The 12,007-nt window shown below is 37.3% G+C and overlaps 1 protein-coding gene across 1 annotated transcript; it reads left to right on the top strand.

The window, feature by feature from the left end:
* LOC140933427 (alpha-1A adrenergic receptor-like) lies at positions 1-11,287 on the top strand. The gene is made up of 2 exons (XM_073382983.1): positions 1-998; positions 10,223-11,287. The coding sequence occupies exon 2, from the start codon at positions 10,254-10,256 to the stop codon at positions 11,283-11,285; it is 1,032 nt and encodes a 343-aa protein (XP_073239084.1). The 5' UTR covers positions 1-998; positions 10,223-10,253; the 3' UTR covers positions 11,286-11,287.
* The last annotated feature ends 720 nt before the right edge of the window (positions 11,288-12,007 follow it).

Below are 12,007 nucleotides of genomic sequence, written 5' to 3'. Positions count from 1 at the left end.
TTTTTGCTATGTACCATTTTATTTGTTTATGATATATTTATTTATCTGGATAGTTATAAAAGTTCTAACCCAGTTGTTTAGTCTGTATGGTTTGCAAATATTACAGACCGTATAACGATTTTCGTGGAATTTGTTTTCCTCATTTTTCTTAGCACTTATGATTGTGGAGAAACCATACAGACGAGGCCATTTGCATTTCAATTAAAATTTACTTTAAACATTCAAAACTTTAGCAAAATACATTTTTTTGATCACTGAAATAGTGGCTATAGTCATTGTGGTGTGAGTTGGAAATTGTACGGTGAATTAATGGCATATTTTCTGTGCGAAAAATTCAGTATTCTTTGGAATAAGTACTAACTTGCGCCCTTATGAAAACATGTTCATATTTAAACATCTACTACCTTTTTACCAACTTTAAATTTTGTATGTCAACATTGCCATGTATAGCTTATACACCACGCTTTCGATCACCGTATTATTGAAAACAATGCCGGCATTAGTTTTGAATCATCCAGCTGAATCGATCTAAAACAGCTGATTTTTATAAGTTTTATTTCAGTGATCAAACTGTAGATGCGATATTGGTAAAGCGTCAGGCGTTATCTTCTATGATGAGATCACCTCCTGGTAAACTCGAGTTATAAAAGATTACACCTTTATATCTGAGGATAGCCACTTGACCGTTTGTAATATATGTCTGGCCTAGCGATCAATTCCAGAAGATTTCGGAAGTGTAATTTTACTTGAAGTAAGCAGAAAGTAATACGCCGTATGTTTATTCACTTGTTTTTTGTTTTCTACAATCTTCTTGTAACTGAGGATTATTTTCAGTTTTACGCCTTTGTCAGTTGTTATCTTTGCGGAGCTAGTCGCTGTGAATTCGATGTTGTAAATTTATTTATTTTTTTCAGGGCTTTGAAAATTTCCCGAACAACGGCTGATAATCGAGCCTATTTGGTGGGAATTCGGCAAGAGACGTTTATGACGTCGTAACTGTAAGTCTACTTGCAGAACAGTCGCCCCTTTTGTAAAAACAACTCAGTAGTTTTTGGCCTTAAGAGTGATCAGCATCAATTTTCCCTTTGTAATATCAATGGTTTACATCACACACTAGTGACGAGAATTATAATTATGATCACTCTAATTGATACTTCAACAAATTCTCATTACCTCGATAGGAAGCTTAAAGGGGAAACAAATGAGAATCTTAATTTTGATGTTAGGATTTAAAGGGTTGGGGTTTTCGCAAAGGTCTCTATATGTTGACGAGTTGGTTTTTTTCTGTGATTGTTTACCATGTTTTTGTGTTTGACATAGAATATTTATTCAAATAAGATGTTACATAATTATGAATCAGTCAAAACTTTCACCAACGATTTTTCTAAAAATCCGCTTCAACTAAGTCTACTGAGAAATCCTTTCACTAGCATAGAATATTATCTAAGATGAAAAAAATTATCGAATCATTTTAGTAAGAGTATGACCTTTTGGATCAGTTTTCTGCTTTCAGCAGCTACAAAAAACGGCGGTAATTATCCTTGAGGCGGAGAGCGTGCCGTATCAGGCCGTGTTGCTTTCATTTCGCTTCTCTCGAGAACTGATGAAACTATTCTCACCTCTTACGAGGCCAATTTTTGAAGTGTTTCATAAGAGATTTGAATTGACCTCACACTAACAGCAACCAACATATGAACCATTGTGTTTTTGGGAAGATGCATTGTTAATAATTATTATTTTGAAATTCACCTTTGGGTGGTCTGCAGTTTTGATGAACAAATGCTAGATTTTCTCAATCATTTACAAAAACACGATAACCCACAAGCTCAGTTAAATATGAAAAAATTTAAGTCGAGGCTTGTTCTTACAAGACGAATTTAATGGAATCTAATTACGATAGCTAGTCAGTTTATAAATTTCTATGAACCATTTGCAAGACATTTGTTTCGTGTAGATCCTCCGGGTAAGAAGTTAATCAAGTCAGCTGATCAAATCGTTTTTCCGAGGAGGAAAATACAGTAAATCACATCCGGACCCACATATAGGCTGACAACATTGATTCAACACGTCGCTTGCGCATCGAATATTGGTCATGAAAGGCTTTTCACTGTGACAGGAATTACAAACGAAAAACACTGATGGCTGTAGATAGATTGAAATCGCGCGGTTGGCACGCTAATGTACGTTATCAGAACAGAGGAACTCGTCACAGTGTCGTCAGTCCAAAGGCATCTCAGTTAGAAATGAAGATATACATTTTAACCTTAATAACCTCTTTGCGTTGTTAAATGGTTTTTCAGTACAAGTTATCTGTATTAAGATAAGCTGTCAGAAAATTCAAACGAGAATATACAAGAACGAACTCAAAAGCGGTGCCTTTGTGGAACCAAATTACGATTAGTACTAATCTTATGGCGGTATTGATTAAATAATTATTAATTTACTATAACAGGCTTCAGGCACTTGTTATCTTTAATTAAGGTTCGTTGCACAAAAATACGTTTTTCACAAATTTACTATAATTAAGTTTTGGCATGTGTATGACATAGGCGTCGTTTGACTGCTTCTAAATTTAATCGCCATTTGTCGCAGGTGTAAATACTATAATTCAAATCAGCATTTTTCTTCCTAATGGTCATTATATTATGTGAAAATGTATATTTCAATTTTAGAACGTAATTTTTTCTAAATTTAGCAGAATATATAGAGGAACTATTTCGCCTCACGCGATTTCTGCGTATAGGCGAACACTCCCCCTCTTGGCTGCCTCCGCCCACCTCAGAAAGAAAGCGGAGGGGATGTACTAAAAGATTATTGTACTCTTGAACAGAAAAGGCTGATCGAGTCAGTTTTAGTGTCACCGGTTGGCTGATTCGAGTTCTTTTAGTGTTAGAGATCTGCCTTCTTGTGTAATTAAAAAATCTTCAGTCTGCTAGGTGTTGTGTTCTTAGTGTTTTGCCGAATCAACACCAAGCAGCTGATATTGTGACCTCTTACTTTTATAATCGAAATTCGCTTAAATTTGAACCTGTGATCTTGCAATTTATTATCAATATTGATACACTTTTTTGCAAGGGGTGACTTTAGAATAACGAAAAAAAAAAAATTTTTTTTCCACGCTTCTGAATTGAATGCTGCGACTGATTTATTTGAATACTCTAGGTAACTGAATTATTCGCTGCTCGTAAGGTATTGTGGTTGTATCCAATTTTCTGAGCTTATTCACTGTGTTTTTCTTCTTAGGTTTACATTTTGTTGGCTATTTGTATTAATTTTTTTTTATTTTCCTGTCCTTGGCTTCAGTTATGATAATTATGGTACTTATTGCGGCTAGTTTTAGGTGAAATGTATTTCTTGCGGCACCTGCGTTTAAATAATCTTGGGTTTTATTCTTTGAGTCCGTCAAATGTTTGTAGACGACTAAGAAGTATAGATGCCAGTTTATTCAGGCAGTTGAACAAGAAGAACGTTCTTGGGGCAAAGTACAATTCACCTCATTAGAATGTTAATGCAAATTTGTGCATGAACCTTTTTTGGATCACTATACGTTTCTGGGAAACTGCCCACCTACCCCTCCCCTAAGCCAACATTAATACTTACTACTCACTTAGGGCAAAATGATAGCTTAGGGGAGGGGTAGGTGGGTAGTTTCCCAGACTAGAATTTGGCCAATTGACTATTTTCCAATTCCCCATAATACACTCTGTTTGCCCCCCAAATTTTGCATAAACCATTGTTTTTAAATGCTCTTGGGAAAATGCAATACTCCCAGGAGCATTTAAAAACAATGGTTTATGCAAAATTTGGGGGGCAAACAGAGTGTATTATGGGGAATTGGAAAATAGAGAATGATGGTCAAATGGACCCTCTTCTGTAATTTTAGGGGGCCCTTTCTCAAGAAAGGGGGCACCAAATCCAAAAAAAACTGAGTGCTTTTTAAGACTTTTGACATTCTACATGGGTCAGACTTGCCCGACGCTTTGCCGGCACTTTGAAACATTCTGGGCAACTGAAAAAGCCTGAGCTCGAATTACTGCAGAATCCCGAATGTTTGTCTGGTGAAATAAAGACTCAAACGAAGAAGAGAAAGGCAATTGAGACAGTAAGATGCTATAAAAGTCCAAAGTAAGTTTATAGAGCGGCCGTCAAATCAGTGTTGTTGTCAGTGTTGTTTTCGAATACTTTATTTTTAAAAAAATAGTACTTATCCTTGGGTCTACTTTTTGTGCACCCCATTTGACGCGGCAACGAAAATTTTATGCGGCATTTTTTTTCCAAATTGCGGAAATCCCGCAAAGCTGCGCTCTAGAATAAACCCTGCTGTATCTCATTTGTATAGATTCTGGACTAGTTACCACAAGGTCATGGGGTCGATTCCTGTTGGAAGAACTCGATATATTTTTTTTTTGACTCGTCGTGTCATTAACCCAAGAAAGCATTATTCTCATTAATTATAGACGTTTACTTAAGACGTTGCGAAGCGCATTTTATTTTATTTACGCATAAACTAATTGCGTTCAGTGGTTTGTCTTGACTAATTCACAGGACATTCAAAGTTCAGCTCAGAAACTGCCGGATGAATTCTCTGAATGTCGACATGCTTTGTTCTGATGACACGTGATTATGGCAACGTCAGCTCATAAAAAGAATTTGCTTACACTTTTCAGAAGCTTACGTTGATAGCAGTGCCATTGTTTACATTCAGAAAAATAAGAGTGTGAACATTTAAGTGTATTCTATTGTAAATTTGAAAAGTGTTTTACGTTGACGAAGTGTGCCTTGTCTAAAAAATCAAATTTTATTGATAAATGAACAACTTGACAATTAAACCCTCAGAATCCCTTTGGCGGATGTTTTTATTGAGGCATGAATCTTGCCGACATTAAAACGTGATAAAGTAACGGATTTGAGTAAGGGAGGGGGAGGAAAATGGGGAAGGATCTTGCATCAGTCGCTGTGTTTCTGTGTTTACCAGGCATTTCAACTGTTCTGAATGAGGTAAATGGTTCTTTAAGGTGCGTTTGATCCCCGAGGGGCTGGGGGTGGGGGTTAACCAAGGATTACAAACAGTGGCGGCGGGAAGGTGCGAATGAGGGAAAATATTAAAGCCGAAGAAATTGCCATTAGACCAGAAAGTGTCCAAAGGAACAAAATAAGACAGTTTTTGATCCGACTGAAAATAATTTCAACCCTTAAAAATAACCAAAAAAATTAGGAGCCAACCCCATTCACAAAGGAAAGACTTTGCACCTCCCCGTCATAATTACGTCTAAGTAACCCCCAGGTTTGCTTTATATAGAACTCTGAGCTATTCTAACTACATTCCCCATTCACTGCACCTTAACTACAAATACACCTAGTGAAAATGATGAGTTCTGCAAACTGTTTTGTTCGGCAAGAAATCCTTTAATACCTTCCTTTTTCAGGTCTAAAATTTCACACTTTATTTTTCAAAGAGATTATTTAATTAATTAATTCATACTTCTTTTCTGACTGGAAATCAGTATTTTAACACTAAACTGCAAGCTAGAGGTGACAGGAGTCAGATCTGTCGAGATGATAAATGGCAGAAAGTTTCTCTGAAAGATGCTAAATGTCTTCTGTATAAGTCAGGGATGAGAGTTCGTATATTTTTGTATGCAGGTGACGTTGATAACCACTGATGAAAAAAAGTCTCTCGCTATCTTTTTCGCGGTACGAGAGTTGTTTGAAATTTCTCGGTAAATACCAGTTCCTGAAAAAGGCATTGTGCTATTATTATTATTATAATTATTATTATTTTTTATTTTTTATTTTTTTATTTTTTAAGTGGGTTGAGTCGAGAATCGGAAAAAGTTAGAAGAAGAGAACAAATAAACCGGTTATTCCGTTGATGGGCACCTCGACCATTTGACACACTGTCTGGTCTGTGTCTGTTTCAATAATAAGATTTTCAATTCAATTCTAATCAAATCTTTATATTTAAATTACAGTCTGTAACCGATTTTCCTTTTCCCATAATTCAAAACACAGACCTTCACTCACCATTCCACGCTATAAAAACATTTGAAAAAATCATCCAAACATTCTCTTGTGCCATTAGGACTGTAACTAAATTGAGGGACTTAAGATCGAATAAAATCTCGGCGATGTTTTAAATGAAAACGCCTATACAAAATGAAAAGATAAAAGCATTTGACCGAATTGCCCCACTGGCAACACCCTTTGCATCCTTCAGTCTTCGTACCTTTAGTAACATATCGTCGGTCGATCACCGACGTATTCTTGGAACAAAACGGGTTTGTCTTTTTGTTTCGTTTCCGTAATTTCGCTTGGTTTTTTTTTGGAAGTAATTTTATTTCATCTGAAATCTAATTCAAGAAACTCATTATCTACAAGAAAACATTTTCTTGTTGTTTTTTTTTTTCTCCTCAAGGTTTCATTTCCAGCCAGCTGGTGGGTGAAGCCAATGTTAGTCATTTCATTGAACGATTAAAAATATTTCCTAGAAATCAAATTTGTCTTCGAGACGATGGATGACACGGTTTTTACAAGAACGTCCTACTCGGACCGGACCAGTTTGGTCTGACATCATCATTGTACTCAGTTGTGCAATTAAGTAAGACATGCTCGGGTTATTTCAGTTCACAGTATGCTAATGATTAACTTCTGTTCTTCAATTGCTTCTTGGTCAAGTTGAGAACGGCGCCCGCAGTAAAAGAGGTCAAAAGAAGAAAATTGAAGAGAAAATCTTCAAAACGTTTATGATCGCACGTATTTTTGTTGGAAAAACAACGTTCTAAGACTTGAGATAGACGTATTATCCTTTTTGTTTGATCAGTGTGGCAAACACCAATATCTGCGAGCCCAAGGGGTAACGCTCTTTATAAGCGATAATTGAAATTCGTGTAGTGGTGATCAAAGCTTTAATTTTATTGGGAAAATTCCTAGGGCATTTTCTCAAAAAGCTCACGCACGCTTCCCACTCTTGAAAAGGTTCTATTACGGTTTTTAACGAGCTTTTAACGCACAATGCAAGTGAGTTCCCGTGATTGGTTTGTCTTTAAGGTATTCACATTCAATAAAATCCAGGTAGTTTAAAAGCCATTAGCATTTGTGAGTTCTGGAAACAGAGCTACAACCCTGCCGATTCCATGAGCAAACATCATTTCCGTGCTTTCAAACCTTCGATTAACTATCCACCTCACGTGAAAGCGAGCAAGTCAACCATTCATCTTTGAAAAAAATCTATTGTTGTAAATGACCGGCCAGAGTATTATTGTACGTATTCTGGTAAGTTTGCTTGTTGATATTAGCTTGGCTTGTTTGTGTAAAAGTTGATCAGCGTATTTTAAAATTTTTACTTATATCAAGACATATCGTAAAGTGGGGAAGAAATTTTGGAGGAAACATGGAGCGTGAAATGCAGTTGTTATCAAAAGTGTAAGTGTCGACCCAAACTGACCGTTTTCCTCTTGGTAAAAGATGATTCTTACAACATGTATGCTAATACGTTTGTTTGGTTTGACTTCGGTTGTATAAGCCTCGTCTGACTTGTATATGGTTAGCACTGAATTCACCGTGTAATGAAAGGAATTAGTCAGTTTGCATTCAGGCTTTCTGGTCATTTTGAAAACAATTTTAATGTTAAAACTGACTGTTCAGACGCGGAGGCATTAGTTTTATGCTGTTATATTTTATAAAGTAATTATACCTTGTTATTTGCACAATTTGGAGATAAAGCCTAATTTATACAAGGATGAATCAGTTTTCGTAGACGGGTTTTCCTTGACAAATTTTCCTCAACAGGGTAGAAAAGTTATGACTAAAGTGCTTCCTGGACGGTTTTCATTGTTCGAAGCCCTTTAAAGTGCAGGTTTTTGGACAAGGTAACTTATCTAGGGCTAATTTGGGAAAATGACTTGATAAGTGTACTTGCCAAGGAAACGCCACCAGTTCATGAGAACGCTGCCGATATCAGCTTTAATATACATCGTATTCGTTTTTACTCGCCTGGATGATAATGAGTGAAACTGTTAGCCCGCCATAAAGTTTTCAATGAAAAATAAGCTTTACTTGTTAGCTGGCTTTCTTGTGGGGTATCCTATGTGAATGATGCCGTGGTTTTAACCGGGTGGGGGAGGGGAGCGGACTGGTGCTCCTCACACCTCTGGGGTGAGTTAAGCTTTTCCAGTCGCATTTTTCAATTCTTTTTAATCATTTATTCATTCCGATTTTTACTGAGAAATTGTGCATCGTCCTATATTCCAGAATCAACTTTTCTGCGCGGTTTATTTATAAACAGCAAACTATATGTCGCACAAATAGATTAAAGGTACGGCTATATTCCTGCCAAATACAGTAGAACTCTGTTAACAAGACCACTGTTGGGTCATGAAAATTTGGTCATATCTATTGGGAATATGTAAATACAGAAGTTAGTTTAATTAATGCTAAGAGTTCATCTACCAGATATTACACACATCACCAGAATTCTCAGGTACACACTTACGATTTTCCAGCTGCAATAACAAAGCATTTTCGGGTAAATCGCTTCACCGAGGATCTTATAGGTCGTATTACCGAGGTAAACTTGTGGAAACGATAATGAATGTCCAAGAAAACCCGCCGGTTTCTGTCTCAAAAGCCACCGTAAATATTTCAGTTAGAAAGCTTCGTTAACAACGCGACCATGGGTATCCATTAAAAGTGGACATTTGTTGTTTAGCTTATTTTAATGAGCAAAAACTGACATAGTGGTTCGGTTCAGTAATTTTAGACAAATCAAGGACATCACCAAGTCCTCGAAGTTCTGGGAGTTGGATATCAAAAAAGACATACCAGCTCCTAACTTGCATAAAAAATTCCGAAATTTTCAGAGCAAAAGTATCCACAAAGATATGTTACGTTAATCTGATGATTTGCCAGATAGAATTGTTATTGATTTGTAGTGTTAGTTTTGTGTACCATGCGACAGGTGTTTCAGTCATGGACGTTTTCTATTCTCTTATTGCATCTGCATACAGCCTTGTGATTGAATTCCCTTCACTATATTCTTGTTTTCCGTAACGTATTACCTAGTTTGTTGAAACAACGAAAATTGGCAATATTCATGTTGACAGACACGCAACTGTAACTTTTTCTCTTTAATTAAGAGCGCTTTGTTTCTATAACTACATGCGGCGTTGAGATGTTGATATATTTTCCCACGTGATCAGTTAACAAGTTTACGTTGGCGCCACAGCAAAGCCACAGGCTCGTCATGGCTTTGTCCTGCTTAGTAAGAGAAGTATGAAAGATTTATCTAATCATGAATCTTCGATTTTTACTCTTTTACAAAAATAAAGTCTCGGTTTAAAAAATTAATTACGCCGTAAAGTCATCATAAGCTGCAATGAACCAATCCCAATCAATGTTCAGGTGTTAAAAGACAAATTAACTATCTCAATGACAGCAGCTGAAGATGTTAATAATTGGTTGTTTTGAAATAGTGGGAGTCGTTTTATACTATAAAACAGGCATTTCGCCTTATTTCTTATGCGTTTACTCGGAGTATGAGAGAAAAAGTGCACACAGTTTAAGTCGATTTCATGGAAAAGTTAAGAATGACACTTAAAGGGAATTTCCCGTCAATGATTGTTGGCTTCAAAGCCGGTTTTTAAAAGGTCTTATTAACTGGTAAGTCTTTTGTTATCCGATAAACTTCCAAAGCAAGTCATTGTTTTGTAATTTCGTAACGTTGCTTCAGTTAAGTCTAACCGACATAAGAGAACTGCACTGCATGATTTGGAGAAAGAAACTTAATAGTATACACTCGCTCCTGGCGCTGTAAACTTACACTTTTATACCCCGAGAGAGCCCAGTATCTATAAGCCTTATGTTTTCTTTTTGGGCTTCCTCACCACATTGCTTCTGTGTATTTTCTGTATTATTGTCTTTTGTATTTTCTCTGGTGAAATAAACTAAAGCAGCTTTCTAAGTAACGCTTAAAGCCGGTATTTTACATCGTCATATATACTGCAAAAGTTTAATAAGTGGTTTCCGCGGCGTTAAAAAAAAGTCTTTTTCTGCCCTTTACGAAACGTAACTTTTAAAATGTCCATCGCTTGTGGTTTGCATTTACCTCGCTTATCATTAATAAAATGATTTGTGCAGTTCAGTCTTAAATACAGTCAGTTCATTGATTCAATAAGTTTTCATTGCAGTTTGCAGGAGGTGAGAAAATTTTTATATTTTTAAACAGGTGAGGGATAGCCTAGTGGCGACACTGGAAAATGAACTCATCAACACTCATCAGCAACCAATCAGATACAAGCATTCATCCAGATACTGAAAACATTTTGGCGGCTTTATTGGGAGGCCTGCTGGTCATCTTCACTTTAATTGGAAACTCGCTGGTCTGCATCAGTTTCTACTTGTTTAAGGAACTCCGGACCGTATGCCATTATTTTGTCATCAGTCTGAGCGCGGCCGATATTCTGGTTGCCATAGTAGCCATGCCCTTCTGGTGTGCTTTACAGGTGACGTCTAATCGATGGTTGTTTAGTAAAGAGCTCAGGACTTTCTGGAACTGCATGGATATCCTATGCGGGACGGCGTCGATCATGAACCTTACGGCTGTCTCAGTTGACAGGCATGCAGCCATCACTGATCCCTTCTCCTATCCCAATGTTATGACTTCTGTCCGAGCCATTTTGATGATTCTGTTTGTTTGGTTATACGCTACCGTAGTGTCTGGGCTGAGATTAGCAAGCTGGCCGACGAGATCAAGCTACATGCATTTTGTTTCTTGTGCCAGCTTTTTTATACCGCTGTTCGTAATGATTGTCATGTATACAAGAATCTATCTTGTTGCCAGGCAACAAGTTCATCGTCTGCGCAAAGGGCACAGCTATGAGCGTGACGTCAAGGCGGCCAAGACTATCGCCATTTTGATTGGTTTGTTCGTGCTTTGCTGGGGACCATTTTTCGCCATCATTCTTTGCTATGCGTATGATGAGTCGTTTGCAGTTCCTCGTTCGTTATTAAACATCATTAAATGGATGGAGTACACAAGCTCTTGCTTAAACCCCATCATCTACTCTTGCCTTAATCGCAGCTACAGAAAGGCCTTTCGTAAATTATGTCAACTTTGTCGCAAGCGCCGAGACAGAACTGGGTCCTCCGCAAGCACCAGCTCTCGATACAAACTGGGTTCATCTTTTACAGGAAGCACAATGGATTACCACAGTGATCTTGACCGTAAACGCGGGAGAAGCAACTCTCTAATTAGAGATTGCGTTCGAGTTAATGATTCGCAAATATGAACGTTCGAACTCAGACTAGTTAAGTTTCGCAAAGACTTCTGGGACTGTTACTAGGGACAGGGAAAAAATAGCCCACGTTCAATATATTAAAATTCTAACATGACTCCGAGGCTTTCTGGTCATTTGTCTACATTTGGTTTGGTTTTCTTTGTGCTCAAGTCTCTTTTGGGAATTGCAAGACAATGGAGTGTTAAAAATTTTGCAATTTTGAGCCTCAAGCATCGGAGTCATGTTAGAATTTTAATATATCGAACGTGGGCCATTGGCTGTCATAAAGTAACTAAAATAGTACGCGCGCTCTGATTGGCCGAGAGGAGTGTTTGTATGAGAGTATGTAAACATGGTTGTTAAGCGTCAAGATGCTTTGCTTTTCGCGCGCTCATCACGCAAGCACGAATTTGAAAAAGTTTTCGAGTTCAAAACTCGACAAGTTTACTTTATTTACTCATTCCTTCGTCGGCTGAAACTTGGAAAATCGTTACAAAGAAAGTGTGTCACTTTTTTTTTCGCTTAAGCTGACATTTTAAGGGAGAAAAGTCCGTATTTTGGGAAGCATCTTTTTGCAAAACAAGAACTGATTACGCGTGCAACTGGCTTCGTGGACAAGACTTTGCGACTGGTAAGAATTTATCTTTTAATCAGTGCCAAACAAAGGGTTTTGCGTTTTGTTTCGGGAAAGTTATTTTATAAAAGCAATAGAAAACTTTCTTCCTGTGTTTGCA

Source organism: Porites lutea, chromosome 4 (assembly GCF_958299795.1).
Source record: "Porites lutea chromosome 4, jaPorLute2.1, whole genome shotgun sequence".
Taxonomy (NCBI): Eukaryota; Metazoa; Cnidaria; class Anthozoa; order Scleractinia; family Poritidae; genus Porites; species Porites lutea.
The sequence above is the reverse complement of the archived record's forward strand: the minus strand, read 5'-3'. Positions and strand labels throughout refer to the sequence as shown.